Source organism: Schistocerca cancellata, chromosome 6, assembly GCF_023864275.1.
Source record: "Schistocerca cancellata isolate TAMUIC-IGC-003103 chromosome 6, iqSchCanc2.1, whole genome shotgun sequence".
NCBI lineage: Eukaryota > Metazoa > Arthropoda > Insecta > Orthoptera > Acrididae > Schistocerca > Schistocerca cancellata.
Window position 1 is genome coordinate 38,562,954 of NC_064631.1, and position 24,626 is coordinate 38,587,579.

Below are 24,626 nucleotides of genomic sequence, written 5' to 3' on the forward strand. Positions count from 1 at the left end.
GCGCCCATCCTTCACGTGTCTGCACAGTACACCCTGCCTTCTTTTATACAGGCACGTCCGCTCTCATGACACCTGTTGGTCAGTTCTGCATTAAGTATGGCTGTCTGAATACTTTTGACCAGATAGCGTACTTGCTACTAGATACGCCTGTGTGTGTAAAACGGCATGATGCGAATTCGGTTTTAGAACATAATTTTATTATTTTTGTTTATCTATTACAGGATGGCAGGAAGGGTGTGGAAGATGTTCTCCCATACCCCTCGCTGAATAAACAGTTCGGGATGTAATGTATTCCTAAATTCTACACCTAAAACTGTTTCTTGGAACTTTGTAAGTAGGCTTGCGCGAGATATTTGACGTCTATCTTTAAGCTCAGGTTTTTCAGCATTTCGGTCAAACCGAACCCTGGCCATTCATACCGCCTTCTTTGTGTACATCAGTACCCACATTTAGCAATATTCTAGGATATGTCACACGTGTTTTGAAAGAAATTTCCTTCTTTAGACCGAGCGCGTTATTCAGGTATCCGAACAATGAAACCACTTGTATAAACACTAATGTTTCTTGTGAGAGATAATTTCGAAAGCGAGTGCTGCAGTTTTACATTTCTGAAGATTTAAAGCAACTTGCTAAATTATGTATCACTTTGAAGTCTTATCACTTGGTAATTGTGCAGTTTTTCCCATTCCTAGTTCATTTCAAATAACTGCACCATCTGTGAAAAGTCTGAGGTTACTACTGGCATTGCCTGCCAGACCATTCGCAAACACCGTGAACACTTCCCTCGGGTATGACTGAAGTTCTTTCCACATACTTCGATGACTCTCTATCCAAGATTACCGGTAAAAGCTGCGTCATCCCTACCCATAAATCCTCAGCCCACTCACAAATACCTTTTGATACGACACCCCTATGATCGTATCTTCCATTAATAAACGTTGGGGTGGTGGTGGGTCAAATACTTTTTGGGAGTCAAGAAATACTGTATGCACCTCATCGCCTTGAGCCATAACTTTCAGGATCTCATGTGAGAAAAGCGCTTACTTGGTTTAGTATGGCCGACGTTTTCCGAATTCATTAAGCAGCGGTTCTTATAAATTCTGAAGGACTGTCAGTGGGATTTCGAACTTTTTCCTAACGCAAACGACATTGGCCTGTAATACTCAAATCTGACAGTTGTGGAGGCCAGGGAAAGTATTATTTTATAGAGATATTATCCAAACCCGTAATGGAGATTTACAAGCATGCGAGTGGGGGCATTATTATTCTGAAAGAGACAATGGTTGGCTGGGAGCAGTTCTGGCGCCGTTGAATGCGCGCAGGCAGCTAAAGCCGTTTCTTAGAATCTTACTATTCCCTCTTTCTTCCAGTGAGACCTAGAACCCATTTGAAAACACGACACACACAACAGTCCAAATTCAAACGTGAACGTTTTGCTTATGCTATACCTGTCTCTCTGTTTTCATTGGGCCTCATTTCTACATGGCAGTCAGCAGTCATTTTCTTTGCATCTGCTTTTTCATCAGTGATAACAATTCTCTTAAATGTCTTTGTCCCCTCATCACTAATAATTTCATCTACCATTGCGAGATCGGACGGAGTTTTGTTGGTAAATCTGTTTGGCGCTGTTGGATTTTCAGTCGCTGTTATGAGTTAGAAGTTTGCAAGATAACTAAAAATGATGGAGAGTGAATGGTAAAACTGTTGCAAACGCACTGGTGACTGATACTACATACTTCGAAGGAATTTACTGAGGCGAGAAATCAACTTAAGTCACACTTTCATTTGATCTATTACCGTAACTCAAAGTGAATTCCTGCCGGGTTATGGCATCTTTATCACATGAATGTTGGTGAATTTACTAACAGGCTAGGCCTACGTTTTGTAAAACGAATCGGTCGGTTAGCTCAGGGCACATCGGTATTACATGTTCCGTGTTTCTTCAAAGTGATTTTGAATTGATGGGTCTGTCTGTTAAACGGAACATGATGCTATTTCAGTTGGCGGATTTTTTTCTTCTTTCTTAGCTAATGTAATGTCGAGCTCATGAAATCTACGTTCAATTCAAAAAGAGTTCTCATGGTACTAGATTTGGCTGGCGGATGGGGAGGGGAAGGAGGCAACGTCAGTGGCTTACAAGTTAAAAATACGACAACTGAGAAATATATCTCCGTGCAGGTTTTTAGATGAGGATATCCCTAACTAACTACTGAGCTAGCTAACCGAATTTTTGGATCAGTAGACGTCGTTACTCGGTCGACGTTCAGACATCACACGTTTTATGTCCGACAATTACCAACATTGGAGCTAAAACTGTGATGCACTGTGTTGTGTGCAGTGACATACAGTGGCTATTGTTGGGTATTGGATGTTACATTTTATTTCAGTGTGCTGTGTTCAGTATGCTCATAATTAACAGATTGTGTATGTCAGAGTATTAGTTCTGATAAATGTAACTTCGTCTTCTTGTACTCTGTTAGAGTGATAGTTAGGTAACGAAGAGACGTTCGTAAATGTTCAGATAATTTATTTTAGGAATCTTCTACCTAAAAGTATGTATTCACGAGAAATTGAACGTTTTTCTTTGAGTGTCTGCCTGTTGAGAAATTTCAGTCTTAAAATATTTATCGTGGTGTTCCGAGTTTGCAAACCAGAAACCCTTCTAACCCTTTTGGGGGTAAGATTTTTTTGTAACTGACAGTAAAGACAGTGCGGCATCTTTACTTAAAATTCGTCAGTTCTACAGTGGTCATGTTTTGTGCTGTGTACGGCAGCTTTTATCCATCCCGAGCGGTCTGGGTTGGAATTTCAGTAGATATATTCGTTTGGAAAATTAGGATTCAGGATGAAATTGTGAATATTTGTCAATCACCTGAACATTGCTCCATAATGACTGCGAAGACATAATACCGCACATGCATATAAACACTCATTCTTCCATCATTTGATTTTGTTGTGGCCTTTAATCCGAAGACTGGTCTTATACAGCGCCCCACATAGTCTCTTCTGTGCAAGCCTCTTAATCTATGTAAAACTATTACAACCTACATCCATTAGGATTCGCTTATTGTATTTAAGCCTTAGTTTCCCTCTAAAATTTTAATCCTTCCACGCTATCCTCCATTATCAAATTGCCAATTCGTTAGTGCCTCAGGATGCACCCTATCAATTCAATCCTTCTTATTCCAATTGTGCCAAAGTTACGAATTGAACCCTCACCCCCCCCCCCCCCCCCCTTCCGTTGAAACATTGCTTATATTCACAAACTGATCTGTAGCGCAGCTCGAGGAGTAGGTTAGGTTTGAAGGTGACAATTTGGTTATGAGTTGGCGCAGGCAATGAATGTGAAGGCAGAAAATCTGGTAGTGGTCACAGATTGACTGGTAACGAAGTCTGATGTTTATGTCCATGCCATATTTAAAAATGCAAGGGGGACCCAATGCATAACTTTTATCTCAAGTTGTGCGAAAAATTTCTTTTTTGCACAATTTTACTCAGTATGGTACATCATTAGTTATGTGATCAATGTACAGATTGAATGAAGCTGGATATAAACTGCAAAACTGGCACACTCCCCCTGCAACTACTGCCACTCTTTTGCGTACTTTGACTGTTATAACTGCAACCCGGTTTTGTGCCCATGTTGTAGATAAACTTTCGTTCCCAGTAATTTATTTCTGACACCTTCAGAATCACAAAGTGTGTGTGTTCCAGGCATCATTGCCAAAAGCTTTTGTCGAATCTACAGATACTGTAAACATAGGCTACTTGTCTTCAACCTATCCTCTTAGATTAGTCAGTGGGACAGTATTGCCTTGTGTTCCTACATTTCTCAGGAACCCAAATGATCTTTCTCGAGATCAGTTATTGCCAGATTTCTCATTCTTTTGTAAAAATCTGTGTCAATATTTTGCAACCATTACCTATTAAATTGATTTGATCTGTAATATTTACACTCTTCAGAACCTGCCTTCTTTGGAATTGGAATCACTACATACTCCATGAAGTCCAAGAGTATTTTGCTTATCCCACTTATCTTGTATGATAAAATAGTTTTATCATAGCTGCCTTCCCCAAGAATCTCAGTAATTCTGATGGAATGTTGTCCACTCCTGGGGCTTTGTTTTGACCTGGGTCTTTCAGTGTCCTATCAATTTCTTCTCACAATAACTTACAACATCTTGCATCTTGTCTTCATCTACTGTCTCCTCACTTTCTATAACATTGACTTCAGTTTCATCTCGCTTGTATAGTCCTTCTAAACATTTATTCCAGCTTTCAGTTTCTCATTCTTTGCTTAGTACATATGCCATCTGAGCTCTTGACATTCATGTGCCCAATACTGTTTTCTCCAAAGACAGCCTTAATTTGCAGGTCGTGTTCTATCTTTTCTCTAATTATGTGTGCTTTTGCAGCCTTGCATTTGTCCTTGAACTGTTCCTTTATAGACATTTTGCATTTTCAGTCAGCCTCAATATTTAAGTGTTCACATTCCATTTCACATATTTCGTTTTCTGCATTTTTATATTTTCTCCTAGTGTCAATTAAATTCAGTATGTCCCATTTTATCCAAGGATTTCTAATGGCCCTTGTCTCTTTGCTTAGTACATATGCCATCTGAGCTCTTGTCATTCATGTGCCCAATACTTATTTAATCCTCTGCTGCCTTCACTATTTTGTCTCTCAAAGCTAACCATTAGTCTTCTTTTCTATTTCTTTCCCTTGTTTCAGTCAATCATTGCCTAATGCTCCCTTTCAAATCATCAACAGTTTAGTTCTTTCCTATTTGTCTAGGTCCCATCTCATTAATTACCCATCTTTCACCAATTTCTTCAGTTTTAATCTGCAATTAATAACCAATAATCTATAGTCAGAGTCCTTGTCCGCCCCTGAAAATGTTTTGCAGTTTAAAATCTTGTTTCAAAATATTTGACTCATCACTCTATAATCCATCCGAAACATTCCCCTGTCTCCAGGTCTCTTCCATTTACCCACTTTCCTTTTTTCTTATCCATTATTAGAGCTACTCCTGCATTACCTCTGTTTGAGTTTGTATTTAAAGCTATGCACTCACCTGACCAGAAGTGCTGTGCTTTCTGCTGCTGAACTTTGCTAATTCCCACTTTAACTTCAACCAATCTCTCTAGTTAACTGGTTAATGGATCTAACATTCTCCACTCTGACCCTTAGAATGCCATCCAGTCAAGGATCTAACATTCCACGTTCCGACCCTTGGAATTCCAGGGTGGTTGTTTATTTCATTTTATTTATTTATTTATTTCATGATGACAACATCCTCCTGAGTAGTCCTTACCTGGAGATCTGATTGGAAGACTATTTTACCTCTGGAATCTTTTACCCAAGTGGCTGTCATTATCATTAAGCCATACAATAGAGCTGCATGGTTTCAGGAAAAGTAAAGGCTTTAGTTACACTTGATTTCAGCTATTTGTAGGATGAAAATAACAAGGCATGTTGGATAATGTTACAAGGCCATATCAGTCAGTCATCCAGATTGTTGTCGCTGCAACTACTGAAAAACCTGCTGCTCCTTTCAGGAACCACAGAGTTATCTGGCCTCTCCACAGATACATCTCTGTTGTGGTGTACCATTGAAACAAACAAGCCACACGACCTTGGGAAGGTAATAATTCATAGTGTAGTTGGGAGGGGAGGAGGAGGGGAACAAACCGTCATTCCACAAGGGAATGAAACAAGAATAAATGTTAGTATATGACCATTTGTGACTATTATAACACCAAGTTGCACATACAAATGATAATTCAACAGTAAATTACCTTTGATGTTGAGAATACGGTTTGGTGTTAAGCCACCAATTTCTGCGAGCTAAACTTCTAAATATCATCGCACAGAGTCAAAGAGAATCTGGATATTGGCTTTTGGAACATACTTCAAAAAGTTTTCATGGAGCCTATAAAGGAGTCACCTCAGTTTGCAAAAGGAGCTGGAACTACTTTTAAAAAGTGACTTAAGCAGTGGCTTATCCATAAATGCCTGTATAACTTGGAGCTAACGTGAATTACAATGTACGCAACACTCCTCTCCTAGCAATAGGTGTTGTACTAAGCTGTATTTAAGAGTAATTCTCCACATTTGAGTAAATTATTACATCATACTGTGTGAGTATAATGATTGTAGTGAAAATTGTGTCTGACGTGTCTCAGATCTGGCTCAAGGAGCATAAGTGCAGTCCTTGTTACGAAACAAATCTTTGATCATACAAGATGAGTGAGTGTGATGCTTGTTATTGTCTCTAAATTCTTAACATAACTGATCATTGAGCTCCACAACTGTAGACAGTGGAAACACTGCCACAGTGAGACCTACAAATTGGTTGTACAAAAGGTTTTATTCATCATTAGTGGACCATTGAAAAGTCGTAGGACAGTAAGTGCTCTTAAAATCTGCGTCAAGACTGAGGTTAAACAGTTATTTATTTGCTCTAATGATTGACATAAATCACAGTAAAATTAATAGAGAGTGAAGTTCCTTAAAACACAAATCACATTTCAATATGATTAGCACTATGGGGAGGTGTCAAGAGACATGGAAGACTGTATGAAGAAAGTGTATGGGCAGCTTGCAAAATGAAAGTTAACGATAAACAAGATGCCACAAATTATAGCCAAATCAAGCAATACAAGTTGCATTCCAAAGTAAACCAGTAACAGGTGCTTAGAATACAGATCATACTACCACAATCTGCGACACTTATATTTCTCCAAATCGGCTAGCATGCACCAATCAGCAGCAGATGGTGGCCAAAAATGATTCCCTGTCAGTGACAGCCCTGAGACCAATGTCTCTCTATTCCAAGCTGTTGCCAATGTGATAGACAAGAATATTGCTTATTTCAGGGGAAGGGGGAGGGGGGACACGGAAATACAGTGGAAACTTCCCACTCTTGGCATGCAAAATTCATTAATAAAGGTGAGGATGGTGTCAGCCTGGAGCAGTGTTTCTTCAATTGGTCGGGCCCCTCTCACCAAGTGCAGTGGTGGGGTGGCTTAATTTGATTGGAAAACAAAAATTTTGGAGTGAAAGCAACTGTTATTCTCATGCTAACTGCACAGTGCTGTGCCATCTCAGCCCTTGAGGTTTGTTCAGAATGGCAAAAATGTCAAACTGAGTTGCTCTCAAGGGACAGGTGTAGAGGCATGGCACCCCCTGCCCACCGCTAGGCCAAGGCACCAGCTCTGTCTACAATAGCATGAAGCAGGCAGCAGCATTACTTTCATGAAAACTGCCTGTCTCCCTGAGGAGGCACATCTCTGCTAATGAGATTCACTAACTGTTTTTCTGCTGAGAACAGGGCCCTGAGACCACACCATCGGTGCACTGTCCCATCATGAGAAACACAAAGCTTTTCTCCCAAGCACATGGGTGTAGTATTCATAATGAATGAAACAATACCACACAGCAACATGTGACGGTAATGTCATAGTAGAATAGTGTAAAAAAATCTGCACAAATAGTGCTGTAACTTTACTATGGGATAATACAGATCTAGATGTACATGTGATATGTATTCCCATAGTGTGCTCAGTTTTTCCATGGTGACCTTAAATCATACTCCATCAATTTTCAATCCACTAAATTTATTCTTGGTCAGTAGTTCAGTTCATGTAGTTCATGTTTCTTCTTAAGCAATAATTTTACACTTCTTCATACTATCTTCTCAACTAATTTCATGTGTGTGTGTGTAAATATTTTAGTGCCTTTATCATCTTGTAATGCTACAATAGCAGTGCAATTATATAAAGTCAGAGTAATGTCAGGAACAAACACAAACTTTTTTTTATGTTGAGCTTTCTGAAGTGTGAAACTTACACATGGATCTCAACACTTGACCCCTATTCTTTTCTTTTATGAGACTTTGTTTCTGTTCAGGTCCTCCTCTCAGAGCTCAACTACATGCAAGTAGACATCCTAGCAGTAACAACAGTGATAGTAACAATCGAGAATCATCATTAGATGATTCAGGGGTAGTTGATGACCATGAAGAGGATGTTACATCTGAAGATGTTGCTCAGATGCCAAATGTTACACAAGTGAGTATTTCATTAAATATTTTTCTAGCTCATAACCATTACTATTAATTTTAAAAAAAGTTTAAGATGTGGTTTGAAATGCAATATATTTCCATGTACGCTGAACTAGTTATCATATCTGAAATTGATAATTACATGATCTCATGGTACTTGATCAACTGGAAGATCCTGGCATTAGAGTCATATTCATTTCCATTTATGGGCACAACATTGGATTTCCTGTAGGGACATTCTCAAATTTATGCAGAATAACACACTGTAAAAGTCACATACTGGATTAAATTTAGAGGGATGCACATACAGGGAAACTGAACTTTGAGAAACTGTACATAGAGTCATGAGTTTACTTAACCTAAATATAATTCCAAAATCTCAGTATTTTGTGTATATTTTATATGCTCAAATACATGCACTGTTGCTATTGACACAGCTGTGATGATTGATAAATAAGCACCATTTTGTCTGTCGTAGTTTTAACATTATTTTTGTCATGTATAGAATTGTCAAACAGTGAAATTTCCGTATACAGTGACTATACTAACTTGCAGTGAATATCGTGCCGGCTGCGGTGGTCTAGCGGTTCTGGCGCTGCAGTCCGGAACCGCGGGACTGCTACGGTCGCAGGTTCGAATCCTGCCTCGGGCATGGGTGTGTGTGATGTCCTTAGGTTAGTTAGGTTTAAGTAGTTCTAAGTTCTAGGAGACTTATGACCTAAGATGTTGAGTCCCATAGTGCTCAGAGCCGCCGTGAATATCGTAACAGTCAACAAATTTTTTTGACATAAAGTAGTGGCTGTTTTACTTTGTCAAAAAAATTAGGAAAGTAACACAGGAAATGTTTTCACTAAAACATACTACCAAGAGAGGGATAATAGGCGATGGAAGTACAGTAGAACCTCTATTATCTGACCTTTGATTAACCGACTCCTTGGATTATCTGACCATCCATCTGCACTTCACACTGAAGTAAATCGATTTTACTCCTGTAACATGTCCAACACTCTGAGTCAAGCTCCTTCAGAAACATAAATATGTCAGCACTTACTGATTATTACAAAGCTAAAAACAGTGCTTGGGTAAATGATACAGTAATTTGTTTAAAGAACTGTTTATTGATGCATTTTTTCTGACTGTTAAAAATACTTGAAATCAAAAAATCTACCACTATATGCAACTGTACTGCTAGAAAACACCACAAGCCATCCCTCTGAGTGTTAACTTCAAAAAGGTGACATAAAAGCTATGTTTTTGCCCCCTCCACCATGTGACTTCAATAATGCAACCAGTGGACAAGGGTGTTATTGAGTCTTTAAAACAACAGTACAGGAGGAAATATGCCAGTGCTTTGTTGGAGAAAACAGAAAAGAGTTGTGATCCCTTTGAGGCAATGAAAAGTGTCAACATAAAAGATACAATTTAAAGAGTTGCTCAAGCTTGGGGGTACTTAAGAAAATCACTCTATAAACATCATAGAAGGATTGTCCTACCCTAAACCAAGAGCATGAACTTCCAGCAATAAATGAGTCAGACACTGCAGATTTAGTCACCAATTTTCAAGCTCTCCAGAATGATATCAAGCCTGCTGATGGAGAGGAATGGCTTGCAGAAGGTGGCATTGCTGCTGCCACCAATGAAGAACTTGTAGATGATCAGATCATTGATCTGGTTTTGCAACAGTACAGGTTTAGTGTTGAGCAAGAAGAGTCAGATGATGAAGAATAGGAAGAAGACCAAAGTCCAGCCACTTTGCAGCAAAGAATGCATTCAAGATTGTCCTCAGATCCTTGGAACAACAGCCGACCACTACTTCTATGGACATATTGTGGGGAAAGAAGTGGTATCAGGCAGTGTGGCAAAGTTAAAGACATATGTTTTTTACTTAATTCTGATTTACCACATCATTTTGAGCTCTGTAAATGACTTGTTTCACTTACCTCTGATTATCCCACCTTTTTAGCTTTCTGACCACCATTTGGTCTCGAAACTGACAGTTAATCAAGGTTCTACTGTACAGGCCAAAGAGAAGAAAGTATGTATTTGGTATGAATATTTTCAGTTAAAAAGAAATATATTGCCATTGATGCACAGCTTTAGCCAAGTAGCTCTTCCTTTTGTCTCTTGTGCCAATCATATTATTTCTTCTTCTTTCTTCCAGTTCCTGAAGAAGAAAACTTTTAAAGAAATGTCTAGTTTCACTGTTTCATCATTCTTTAATTTCAACCATTGACATGAATTACCGTTCAGTCTCATTCGTGGATGTAGTCCCATAATTGTGTACTATAATCCACAAATCCTCTAACTGTGTGTGTGTGGGGGGGGGGGGGGGGGGGCGCTTGCACATACTTTACTTCACTAAAGTATTTTGTTGATTCCTAAGAAGACAAGAAATTCCATTTTTTCCCTACCAAGCACAGTGTGTACACTACACTTTTTAGCTTTTGTAAAATTGCATTACAATATTTATGTAGTTTCATATTAGTCACTGTCCTACATTAATATGAATAATTTTCAGCGAGCCGAACCGGTGACAATTTCTTTGAGCCCAAAAGAAGTTAGAGTGATAAAATGTAATGGTGTCAGCCCAGGCCATGGCCCAAGGAATCACCTGTATACACTTCCGCCAGATTACCTCTCACACATCGTGGTTCTTGGTAAGTGAATTGAAAACAAATTAAAAACTGGAATTTGTCATATTTTAATGCATATTTCCTGTACAAAATGTTTTCAGCACAGTAGAATGAATTAAAAGCTTGTGACTAAAGTATATTACCAAGCTTTTTTTTTTTACAGTTTCACTAATTAAATGTAATCATGAAAGTTATTTTATGATAAGTTTCAAGATAACAGAATAAGAATATTATTCTTTTTTGTTTTTATTATTTACATTATACTTTCTCATTCACTCAGACCATTTTTAATGATGTAATAACTATCAATAAGATACATTGTAAAAAGCTAGAAGTGGACTTCAGACCTTGTCTTTGAATTTCAAAAGGTTTCCATGAACTCTGAAGGAACAGAAGCTCAGGTATTGATGTAATTTCAATGGAACCATAACAAACATCAGATCTAAGGCCAGAATTAAATTTATGTTACTCGGTAAATTTAGTTGCAATCAGGAATGAATGTAATGATACATACAAAGAAATCAAGGCAGGTAGATGTGAAAATTATTGCACAGTCAGTCTAGTACCACATGTATCAGAATACTGACAAGTTCATTACTGAAGAATGGGAGTGGAGACTGAAATAAATTGAAAGGGCTAGTTTAAGTTTGGGAGAAATAGACACTTGAGAAACAGTTTTGGTACTGCTATTATGAGGGCTATTTGGAAAATAAGGAACAATCTGTCATGAAACAGAAGCCACAGTGAAAATCAAAACTGTTTTATTTGTGACAGTTAGTTACAGCTTCCAGCTAATTCTCTACTTAGATGCTACTGCAACTAAGACATCGGTTGTACTGTTGTACGGACAGTCCAATACCCTCATATTAGAAGATAGCCTCCTGTTGCTTCCTACAAGTTTCTACACTAGACTGCAGCTAACTGCCTTTACCCAAATGTTGTCTTCATTTGAGAAGAGATGAAAATCAGAGGGAACCAAGTCCGGACTGTGTGGTGGGTGATCAAACACTTCCATTCAAAGTGCTGCAGGACCATCCTCCTTGCCCTGTTGTCTAGACATCTTTACATGCTGACTGTGCACTCACAATTGAGGAGAGTGACATGATGCCATCTACGGGCATACTAGAGACACTGCCCTACACATCCGTCCAAAGTTTCATTGAACTTTTGTTGTGGTTTCCATTTCATGACTGGTCAATCCTTACTTCCTGAATATCTCTCATAATAACCAAGTCTTTACAAAAAACAAATATACAGGCAATGCTTTTATAGCTTTGGAGAGAACATTCGATGGAATGGAATAAGATGTTTTTCATTTTAGGCAGTGTGGTATCAACTACAGTGACAGCAGGATAACCCATTCTCTTTTTAGGTGAGCAGACTGATAAAGGCAGAATTGGCAATATGGTACAAGAGTCAGCAATCAGGATAGATGTAAGGCAGGTTTGGTCATTGTCACCACTGATATTTAATTTGTATACTGAAGAGGTAATAAGGGATCTAAAAGACTATCTCAATCTGGGTGCTGTTGTTCACATATGGAATTGTGCTAAATGCTTAGAAAACAGAAAATATGCTGTTTGATGGCTTTAATGTACACATAAACAAAAAGAATACTAAGGAAATGGTGTACATGGCAGGCGGATCTGCTGAATGGCTGATCGTTAAACTCTGACAATAATATATTGAAGAGTGGAATGAACTTTACTATCTTGGAATTAGAATAGAAAAATAAAGGTTTAAGACTAACATATCAGCATGGATTGCACCACTGAAAGGACTTTCTATTAATACAAACACCTGCTAACATTCAAAAACTGAGCGAGGTGGCGCAGTTGTTAGATACTGGACTCGCATTCAGGAGGACGACGGTTCAGTCCCGCATTCGGCCATCCTGATTTAGGTTTTCTGTGATTTCCCTAAATCGCTCCAGGCAAATGCTGGGATGGTTCCTTTGAAAGGGCACGGCCGACTTCCTTCCCTAATCCGATGAGACCGATGACCTCGCTGTCTGGTCTCCTTCCCCAAAACCAACCAACCAACCAACATTCAAAAATATAAACCATGAGACTAGTGAACACATTTGAATTTAAGTTGTGCTGTAATTTCTATGGTACAGATGATATGAGGTAAAGCCTTACTCTTGCCCAACTACATTTTCTTTGGAAGCAAAACAGGCTAGCACAGGATAAAGAACTGGTTTACAGAAGTTGCAGAGTATTTGGACATAGGTTTTAGTGCAATAGGTTTGGCAAATATGCTATTTGTGTTAACTATGTAATTCTGCAGAAGTATTTGATGCTGAAATTGACCAACACATTGATTTATTTGGCACAGTGACGTACAATAAGTGAAATAGTTCATAATCTGTCCGTGCTGAGTCAGAAGTTCACTAGAGCCCAAAAGAGAACAAAATAGTTAACCATTTATCCAAAGCCAAGTCATTGTACACTGTAGCTATGTCCTCCAATGTAGCGTTCTGGTACATATCTTTATGGGTGCAACAGGCAACAATTGAAATGCATAAGTAGCAATAGTAACTATTTGTTTATTAACTAGGAAACAGACCTGAATAACCATTTCTGAGGACCAGCATCCATGATTGCAAACTGAAAAGTCAATTGCTCACAAAGACAAGGTCCATGAAGAGCTGTTGTCAGGGCTGAGCAATAGGGTACCAACGATGATTAGTGAAGGAATCCAGAGAGGCATATGCTCATGGATGGTTGAGACAAAAGTCCCATGAAGGGCTGAGCTTGAGTGCACCTAAGGTGCAGATCCGGTGTGGCAATGCACTCGAAGGCAGCTGACAAAAGTCCAGTGAAATATTGCACTGGAGAGCAGCTGTTGGAAGTCCAGCAAGTATCAAACAGCAAGTGCTCATGATGAGGGTGTAGACAATTCCATTTGATGGGCTGCAGGTGTGACCGGCGTTGAGCCCGGAGTGTGCACTGGCTACAGAGTAGTCAAACATTGATCTGAATACCATTCTGCAGCATTTCATGGCACACGTGATTTTACAGAAGCAAACTGGTGCTCATGGTTGCAGCAGTCTGTACTGCAATATGAGTATCACATCAGCAAGGCTGGTGCCAACCAGTGCGAGGAAAGTTGTGTGAGGCTTGGTTGAAAACAGCCTGGTGAGTTCTGTTGATGTCTGCCATCTCCCAGATTAGAGTTACTAGAAGTAGTGCCTGTGGTGTACCTGTGGCACACAACTGTAAGAGTGGTAACCATGCCCCAAGGTAGCAGCCCAGTGTATACAATAATATCTAAGTCCACAGGCAAGGCAGGTTTCCTCAGTTCATTCACCCAATGTCACTAGCTCCTTGATGATCTGAAGTTTCATAGTTGGCACTTGTCCCTATATATTTCCCACACACCATAGTTGATGGCTCCTCTTAGCATGTTGTGAGAGTGCTTCCTAGGGTAGGCACTGTATCTTGCGAGCACCTCCTAGCTCAGTGTGTCAGTGATGGTGATGTGTTCATGTCGATATCTGCATCAGAACCTGAGGTATTGTTAGGTTTGGGTACAAGATCTACAATTACTGAAACCAAATTGTGTACCAGCAAATAAATGTATTAAATAGTGGAAGTCTATATTTCTTTAGTGTTTCCATTTTTCAGTGGTATTAGTATAGACAACATGTCCCATACCATCTGACACCACGAGTTCAAAAGAATTTTTCCAGTCTTTTTCACCAAAAATCTTAAGAAGTTTTGGTCATATGTAAAACAAGTAAGTGGACTGAAATCGTGTATTCAGGCTCTCAGTCACCATACCAGTATCAAAACAGAAGATGACAGAGAGAAGGGTGAAATACTAAGTCAGTCTTCTGTTATTGTTTCACTGCAGGAGAATGTGATACAGTCCCTTCTTTCAAATGTCATATGAAAGCTGAAATTGTACATATTGTAATAAGAAATAAACTAAAATGACCAAACAGTGGAATGACATCTGTATCTGATAATATACTTGTGAGATTCTACAGAGATTATGTGAAAGAACTTGCTCCCCTTTTAGCAAAAGTTTACTGTGTGTTGCTGGAACAATGAAGCTTACCAAGTGATTGAGAAGTAGTTCACCTCATTCCTGCTTTAAACAAGCCTCATAAAACAGGTGCACATAATTATAGGTATATTGTTGACATCAATCTCTTGTATAATTATATAACTTTTTTGTGATTATGCACTATGACCTTTCTTGAGACTAAAATGTCCTCTTTGAAAATCAACATGGATTCTGGAAACAGAGCTCTTCTGAAACTAAGTTCGCACTGATTCTCTATGAGAGTGCCATAGATAAAGGTGTCAAGGTCGATAACATGTTTCTCGACTTGTAGAAAGCACATTCATTTAACGAATAAAATATGAGCTTGCCAAGGACTGGACCATTTGTGTGGTTAGATTCAGAACATTCTATCAGATAGAACTCATCATGTCATTTTCAGTGGGACAAAATCAGCAGATGTAAAAGTAACTTTGGGAGTACCGTTGCATGTTATAGGATTGTTACTGTTTACAATATATGTAAATGATGCAGTGGATAACATTGGAAGTTCAGCGGGGCTGTTCCTAAACAATGCTGATCTCTATAGAAAAATTGTGACCCCAGAAGACAAGCAAAATGGAGGGAGAGCTGCAGCTGATTAACTGTTGTAGCAAGGACTGGCCATTGGCCCTGAATGGAATAAATGTAACATATTGCAGATAAGTAAGCAAAGAGTTCCATCACTGTACTTTTATGTGATTTGTGTTGAATCCCTGGAAACAGTAACAACTTTCAAATACCTGAGAGTAACCGCCTTGAGTTGCCTAAAGTAGAATGACAATATAAAAACTAACTGTAGGAAAATCAGGCAGAAATTCACTGTAAGAATGTCTCTTCTAGCCTACCCAGTAACTTGACCAAAGTGCTATGGACCATCTGTGTTGTATTTTAGAACAGAGAATCTGACACACACTTATTCTCTCAACATTCTTGATGAATGGTGTAAAGATGAGAGCACAGTGTGAAGAATGGTATAAAATTCTTGTGATAACTATTCATTAGTTCTTTGTATTTGGTTTTAATATACCTCAGTTGATAAAAGGCTAATGTTGGTACAACACTCTGTTAATTGTGTCTGCTCAGTTATATCACTAGTTTTTGTAGCCCTGATGAAATATTTCATTAGAGATATCCCTCAACTAATATTTTTCTGACTGAAGGTCTTGGTGCTGTGAGAACTTGTCAAAAATTCTATTCCTCTTAATAACATTTTATCTCTAGCAAATAGAAGTAAAAAAAGTTTTTTTTCCTTATATTATTGTGATATTCACAGAATTAACTTTCTATGATAAACATGTTGTATATTGAGCTAAACCCCAAATATTTTGTTATTTGAAGTATACGTGAGCATAAATGAGTTTTAATTCTTTAAAATGCAAATAAGATAAACAGATCTGGAAAAACAGATCATTCTCATTGGCAAATCTTGCTTTAATAATTAATTCTATGTGGTTTTCAGATGACCTGCCTGACAGAAACTGTGATAAGTGCACTCAGTGTTGTATAGACTATGATGGGTGGCTGCGCTTCCAGAGTGGACTGTACAAAGTAGTACGGGATCCACTGTTTGAGCTTCTCATTACTCTGTGCATCGTTCTGAACACCATGTTCCTCGCTATGGAACATCATGGTATGAGTGAGTCTGTTCGACAGGCCCTGGACATAGGCAATAAAGTAAGAGACATTAAAAAAAAGCATCCATTTAAAGGTCCTGAATGTACCAACAAAGTTGCTAATTAACTTATAATTCATCAGCCTGTCAGCCTGCCTTAGCAATATGGCTACTAATAAAACAATTAAAAACAATTCTAAAGATGACTTCTCAGTCAAATGGATATGAAAACTAAGAAATTTATCTAACCCAACAGTTTTAAAATTACTATATTCCATCATTTTTTATTTTTAAATGAGTAAAATGTGTGTGCAAATAATAACAGGTTTTGTAACTAAATTATACATCTTACACGATTTACAGAATTTGGAAAAATGATACAAACAAGGCACAAGAAATAAAATTTCATTGATATTCTGCATTTTGTGATGCAGAAATTGAAACCCTAATATTTTCTTTAATTTGTGCTGTTTTTATTGGATCTTGTTCTTTTCTTGCTCTGCCTGTGACTGCCAGTCTCTCTCTCTGTATGTCTCTTCCTCTCAGTTTCTTTTTATTCTTCATTTCAGATTGTATCTAATAAACCTGACATATGGGCGGAAACACATTTGATATCTCACTCCAACCATTAGGCTTTTTTTTTTTTTTTTTGAATGTTTGCCCTATACTGTTCAAACAGTACGTTGGAGTTATGCATGGGAGAGAGACCACATTTAATTATTTTCATGAGGTCAACCAGACTGGAAACACTTTGCCTCAAATGTCACCATTGATGATAGGAACACAAATTTTGAAAAACTCAGAAACAGATAATTTATGCAGTATCAAAAGCAAATTCACTTGAGGAGTCTATAAAAGAATGAGACAGAATTGCAGACTAGTTCTTACCTTCAGGATGCAAAATTTTTAGTACTGCTAATAAATTATCCTAGTTTTTGAAACTATTACTTCCTTCCTCCCTCCCTCCCCAAGAAAGGATTAATAATTCCAAAAGCGAGTATAATTTCTTGTATTTTTATGTGTGCCAATTACAGTAATAAAAGTATTGCCTCCTGAAATTTAGCTCATATGTTACATATTTTATGGGGTACAATATAGCTTCATACAGGGGGTTCAAAGAAATAGCAATATAGGTAAGTCTTATTTCAGATTTTGACTTGCTATGTTGGCCAAAATATAAGTTGCACCTTTAATTTTGAGAGAAGAAAATGGAAAAACTCAGAGAAGAAAAATTTGCTACATTATCAATTTACAAAAACTTTTCAGAATATATTCACTCTTAATCACTTTTTGTTGTGTTGTAATGTAGATAAATTACACAAAAATGCCAGCCTTTTAATGACAGTCTTCACTGATGTTATCTTCACTACCTGTATTTTTTTCTTCACAGTGAGTATTCTCATCACTCTGCTGACAAAGCATCTTGTTCTCACTGTCATCCAGGGCACTGGATACGCAGCACTTCTTGAATCCCTTGGCAGTAGAATGCAGTGATATTGTGTGACCTGTAGAGAGAATATACTCACTTGTAAGACTGACTGAGAGATTTTTAATCATGCCAGATGAAACAATTGCATGTTCCCCTTCTTAAAGCCAATCAAAAAAGTATTTTTGGAGACATACCTTAAATGACTTGTTACCATGTCATCACACACCTACAGCTATGAAGACTAGATCTTTGTTAAATCCAGCAACTTTATTCCTTACCTCAGATGTAAGGTGACCTTTAAAGACATCCCACGCTAGTTCTCATGCAGCCTTTTTCTTGGCAATGAACTGTTAAACACATAGGGAAATTTTCCTTGGCCAGAGTTTTCTGTTTCAGAATAACAAGAATGGCGGGGGGAGGGGGGGGGGGGGGAGAGAGGTTGCAGATTTCTTCTCTCTGCAGTAACTGTTTACATCATGGTAATTTTTTGTTTTTCATTGACAGTTGGTCCAAATGGGGAATTTTTTGCCCCTCTGTAGTCCACTGTTGTATAGCTCAGCAAGTCCCAAAAGACGGGCATCTGTTTGGTGTTGCCAGTAGCAATACTGGTGGTCTATTTCAAACTAAGGAATGAGTTCTAACATTGAAGTTTCTATAATACAAAAATATACAGGTATTTTTAGGGCTGCAAAAATAAGCCAAACCCTAATTCTTCAACACACTGGTCTCTCACGTGCATAAATATACCTTATTTGTATGTGAGTACTTGCATGTAGAAGTTAAGAGGGCCATTTCTGCATTTGGATAATGTGCATCTGCAGATTGGCAAGTTTCTTGGTAAAAATCTTATGGCAGTCTGTGCAAGTGAAGTACTTCATCAGATAGAGAGACCGTTTCTACATGTAAACCTGCAGCATCAACCCATACTCTCACACATTTCTGTGTGTGCTATGTTTAAGTTCTTCACAGTTTCTAAGTCCGTTAATTGTTATTTGTCAAGAGGTAGGTATGCCGTCTTTCTCTTTGTCTTGTGCAAAGTTTGGAGATTGGTCTCCAATGTGATCCAATGCCACAAATTAAAGTTGTCCAAATCATACTTTTTCCCTGCTTTATTATTAATGTGTTCTTCGCATAATGCTGCAAGATTGAAATTTTCATCATGATTTGATGATTTCAACATAAAAGATATCAACAATCAAATATAAGTACACTATTACTTCTTAAACAATAGCAATATTGTTGCTCTATCTCAAACTGAAAGAAATGGGTTCTAACATTGAAATTTCTATAATACAAAAATATAGTTATTTTTAGGACTGCAAAAATAATCCGCACCCTAATTTTTCAACACACCGATCTCCTGCTTGCATAAATATACCTTATTTTTATGTGTGTACTTGCCATATACGTATAATGTAGGACTGAAAAATGGATTTTATGCTTTAGTCGTCACTTTAGTATTAGGCTATGCAAGCACACCTTTTGGCTCAATTCTAATTCTCAGTTGTTCTGTGTACCCTACCATACCCTAAACTTGTATGTGCAGAGGTTTTCTCACCATGGGAATAGCACTGTGGCAAAGGAACAGAGGCAGAGGTCTTTTTATTATGTAGTGTTGGTATTATTATGGGAGAATTGCTGTGTGTAAATATTATGCATATAGGAGAGAATATGAGATTACATTGAGAACTGCATTGGACCAGGAGGCTTGCTTAATTAGTCTAATGGTAAAGTGATGACTGCTGGTGAAAAGCAAGAAATCCAAGTTTGGGTTCTGATCCTAGCACTTTTTTTGAAGTATTGTGTCAGATACATTACTAACAGAATCTGTGCTGTTACACATTGCAGTTCCATGATTGTGTGAGCAAAGCACTTTTTTTGAAGTATTGTGTCAGATACATTACTAACAGAATCTGTGCTGTTACACATTGCAGTTCTGTGATTGTGTGAGCAAATAAACAAGGATAAGAGAACAAATATAATGTACAAAAAGACACTAATAGAATATACTTTATTCTATGGACTGTAGGGCTGCTTCTTCTTATAAACCTTGTGTGGTAAATACACTCCTGGAAATTGAAATAAGAACACCGTGAATTCATTGTCCCAGGAAGGGGAAACTTTATTGACACATTCCTGGGGTCAGATACATCACATGATCACACTGACAGAACCACAGGCACATAGACACAGGCAACAGACCATGCACAATGTCGGCACTAGTACAGTGTATATCCACCTTTCGCAGCTATGCAGGCTGCTATTCTCCCATGGAGACGATCGTAGAGATGCTGGATGTAGTCCTGTGGAACGGCTTGCCATGCCATTTCCACCTGGCGCCTCAGTTGGACCAGCGTTCGTGCTGGACGTGCAGACCACCTGAGACGACGCTTCATCCAGTCCCAAACATGCTCAATGGGGGACAGATCTGGAGATCTTGCTGGCCAGGGTAGTTCACTTACACCTTCTAGAGCACGTTGGGTGGCACGGGATACATGCGGACGTGCATTGTCCTGTTGGAACAGCAAGTTCCCTTGCCGGTCTAGGAATGGTAGAACGATGGGTTCGATGACGGTTTGGATGTACCGTGCACTATTCAGTGTCCCCTCGACGATCACCAGTGGTGTATGGCCAATGTAGGAGATCGCTCCCCACACCATGATGCCGGGTGTTGGCCCTGTGTTCCTCGGTCGTATGCAGTCCTGATTGTGGCGCTCACCTGCACGGCGCCAAACACGCATACGACCATCATTGGCACCAAGGCAGAAGCGACTCTCATCGCTGAAGACGACACGTCTCCATTCGTCCCTCCATTCACGCCTGTCGCGACACCACTGGAGGCGGGCTGCACGATGTTGGGGCGTGAGCGGAAGACGGCCTAACGGTGTGCGAGACCGTAGCCCAGCTTCATGGAGACGGTTGCGAATGGTCCTCGCCGATACCCCAGGAGCAACAGTGTCCCTAATTTGCTGGGAAGTGGCGGTGCGGTCCCCTACGGCACTGCGTAGGATCCTACGGTCTTGGCGTGCATCCGTGCGTCGCTGCGGTCCGGTCCCAGGTCGACGGGCACGTGCACCTTCCGCCGACCACTGGCGACAACATCGATGTACTGTGGAGACCTCACGCCCCACGTGTTGAGCAATTCGGCGGTACTTCCACCCGGCCTCCCGCATGCCCACTATACGCCGTCGCTCAAAGTCCGTCAACTGCACATACGGTTCACGTCCACGCTGTCGTGGCATGCTACCAGTGTTAAAGACTGCGATGGAGCTCCGTATGCCACGGCAAACTGGCTGACACTGACGGCGGCGGTGCACAAATGCTGCGCAGCTAGCGCCATTCGACGGCCAACACCGCGGTTCCTGGTGTGTCCGCTGTACCGTGCTTGTGATCATTGCTTGTACAGCCCTCTCGCAGTGTCCGGAGCAAGTATGGTGGGTCTGACACACCGGTGTCAATGTGTTCTTTTTTCCATTTCCAGGAGTGTAATTACATTTGGGCTTGTCTTTGTTCTTACACCATTAGATACATGAGTTGAATGTGGCCACATGATAGATATAGTGGTGCCTCCTCATTTACAGAAGTATTACTATTCGCTTGTGGTATTTTGTTTCAGGGTATAATACAGATTATTTGGACTTAGTATAGATTTAGAAAATAAGTCACACTTGATTTCATCTTCCCAGCTGTTGATTGTGAGTTAGATGTATTGTAGTTACATATATTTTTATCATTTGTTTGTTAATACTGCAGAGACCCAAAATTTTGCTACTAAATTTTGATGAACTCTGGAATCAGTCCTTCATTCTATAGGACATATGTTGTAATGAACCTGAGAGAATACAGTTTGCTGCTGGAATCATCTTTGGCTCAGACTCCTGGCTTTTGTGACAATACTCTTAAAAACTGAATCTTGCTTGTATAGCTAAGAACATAATGCCACTGTGCACAAAAGACAAGAGACTTAAGAAAAAAGCTACATCCATTGTGGTGTGTCCATAATATAACAGGAACATTGTGGTCTTTTTAGAAGGGAATTTGAGGCATATGGTACCAGAGTCTTTTCTTATACAAAATATGCAGATTTTACATTTCCTGATGTTATCTCAGTGCAAATATTTGCTATGTGCATTGGCTGTGTATTTACCTGCGATGATTTATATGTTGTGACATTGTAAACATATTAAAAAAATCTATTCGCCAAGCAGTGGCAGAACACACACATAAAAGACGGTCATAATTGGTAAGCTTTCAGAGCCAGAGGCTCCTTCTTCAGGCAAAAGGGTTGAAGGGGAAGGAAGTAGTAACTACTTCTTGCTTCGCTCCATTTTAGTTTTCTACATCTTTCATTGTCTTTCCCGTCTATTCTTCACCACCCTACCCTCACCTCTGTTACGTATAATGCACTTAGCTTTTCACTCCTATTAACTCATGCATGATGTTTAAGCAGTAATCTCTGTCTGCATATTACCCTTTCTTCCACCTTTAAGATCTCAGGTTTTGAAATCTCGCCCGATGCAGTCCCCAACAATCAGTCTTTCCTTCTCATCCCATATGGCAAGTCTCCCCTGACCTGCGGTCCTTTCCTGAAATCTTCCCCTTTTCCTAGCCCTCTCCAGTCCTTTTCCTTCACCCTTCTTCCTTCCCCTTCAACCCTTTTGCCTGAAGGAGGAGTCACTGGCTCCGAACGCTTGCCAATTACAATCGTCTTTTATGTGTGTGTTCTGCTGCCACTTAGTGAGTAGATATTTTTTATCTAGACAATTAAATAATTTTGTCAAAAATTGGTTGTTTTTGTTGTTGTGTAAACATATTAAGATACACAAATTCCTGATGCTGTTGTGTTCTTTCAAAGAAATAAGCATTTACCTCAATGGTATAACAGTAGCAGGATCAGGACAAATGTGATAAAGTTATTATGTCTCCATGGTCTGTATAACTGGTAGTAATATGCTTGAACTACTTAGGAATATAGAGACAGCAGAGTTATCCATAATTATGAATAGCCAAGAATGGCAACTCAGAACAGCCAGGAAAGATACTTGATAGGAAAGTAAGAGTATAATAAACTTACGAAATCCAAGCAGTGATTAACAGTCCACTGAAGTGACTCAGTTGTCCAAAAATTAGCAAGTAATAGATGCATGTGGTGACATACGAGAGTTAAGAGATGATAAAAGTTAAAGAAAAACGCATGTAAATATATGTGAAATAATAAGACAGATATTTAATAACAAAGATAAATATGTCACACTTTGTTTAAATGTCATCTGACTAATTTTTTAAGTATAACAACACATTTCAAGGCATCTTATAAGCAAACTTTACAGTGAGAGATAAATATATCTATAAAATCATAAAATTAATAATTTAAAATATATAGCATTTATTTTCAGTAGCATAAAGCACAATTTTTAGTGCGCAAGATGAAGGAAGGAGGAATGTTACTTTTGTTTTTTTGTAGCTCTACTAACTTTCTGTTTAAGGAACCAGTTTGAATTTCTGAAAAGAATTACTGTATTAGAATAGTATGTCCACATCTTACACTGGTGCATGAGATTAGCAACAAATGGGCTTTTATTTAATAAGCCTGCTGACAGAATCTAATGAAAACATATAATAATTGATACAGAGTTCTTTATGAAAATGCTGCCTGTATATACTATCTAAACTTCAGCAAAGATAAATAATACAAGTCAATTTGGAAAGTTGAATAATGATCAGCCAGCAGGGTTACTGGCCATTTGATGGTTATAAAAGTATGAATTATTTGTTAATTTTGGGCATTGTTCAGATTTAATATGCCTGGTATGTTTGGTAATAATCTGTGTCTGAAATTACATTTGTATGATTTTTTTCAGGTCTTCACTTCAATTTTTACGTTGGAATGCTTCCTTAAACTGCTAGCACTTAGCAAGGAATTTTTTGCTTGTGGATGGAATATTTTTGATCTTATCATCGTCACAGCAAGTTTACTGGATCTTGCTTTTGAGCTGGTAGATGGACTGTCGGTCTTGAGAGGTCTGAGGCTGGTATGGATTTCTTGAAACTTTAATGAACTTTTGTATAATGCAATAGGAGGTCTCTGCCATTAGCAACAGCATGTATTACATAAAGATCTGATTTTTTATTGTAAAAATACCTTCCAATATTTCCTACTTAACTACTTCAATGGTCTCATTTCTTCCAACTCATTTCTTCCTATTCCCAATTGAAAGAATGCCAAGTTTAAGAAAAAGATTATTTGCCTTACCGTATTTAATGGCCACATTGAAATATTTGGGAAAGTAACCCAAATCCCAGCGATTTTCAAAAGCTTATTGATACGGTTTCACAAAGTATTCCCAGCCAAGTTGAACAATAGAAAAGCTAGGCTCAAATAATGACAGTATTATCAACAGGAAGATTGTTTCTCGCCATACAGTGGAAATGTTTAGTCGCAGGCAGGCAAATTCAGAGGAAGGTTTTTTGTCTGAAAGCTTACTTGTTTAGCAGCCTTTTTGTGGTGCCTGTCTTTGACTCAACATTTCTACTATATGGTAAGTACCAATCTATCTTTTTCATAATATCGTCATTATCCCAGTCAAGTTGGGTACACTAGCACTTGCACTCAAGTATGCACTCAAATAACTAAGTGAAAGTTCCAAAATATCTTGCTCTGATAGGTTTCTTATGAATGCTTTGTAGACAAATACATATTGCTGATAAAGAATCCAAGGCAATTCCCATTCCAATTGTTTATTCTATAGATCTTGCTGAATTGGAGAATTAGTCCGTATATAGATTATGGTATTCTAATCATCCAATAACATCTCATCAGTGTTGTTTCACAAA

The 24,626-nt window shown here is 38.7% G+C and overlaps 1 protein-coding gene across 1 annotated transcript in view; it reads left to right on the forward strand.

Moving 5' to 3' along the window:
- LOC126191195 (sodium channel protein 60E-like) overlaps positions 1-24,626 on the forward strand; it is a 339,817-nt gene that overhangs the window by 121,787 nt on the left and 193,404 nt on the right. Inside the window, exons 9-12 of the mRNA XM_049931990.1 lie at positions 7,912-8,072; positions 10,584-10,722; positions 16,211-16,425; positions 23,654-23,824. Of these exons, the coding sequence (XP_049787947.1) occupies positions 7,912-8,072; positions 10,584-10,722; positions 16,211-16,425; positions 23,654-23,824 (686 nt within the window). The remainder of the gene's footprint in view (positions 1-7,911; positions 8,073-10,583; positions 10,723-16,210; positions 16,426-23,653; positions 23,825-24,626) is intronic.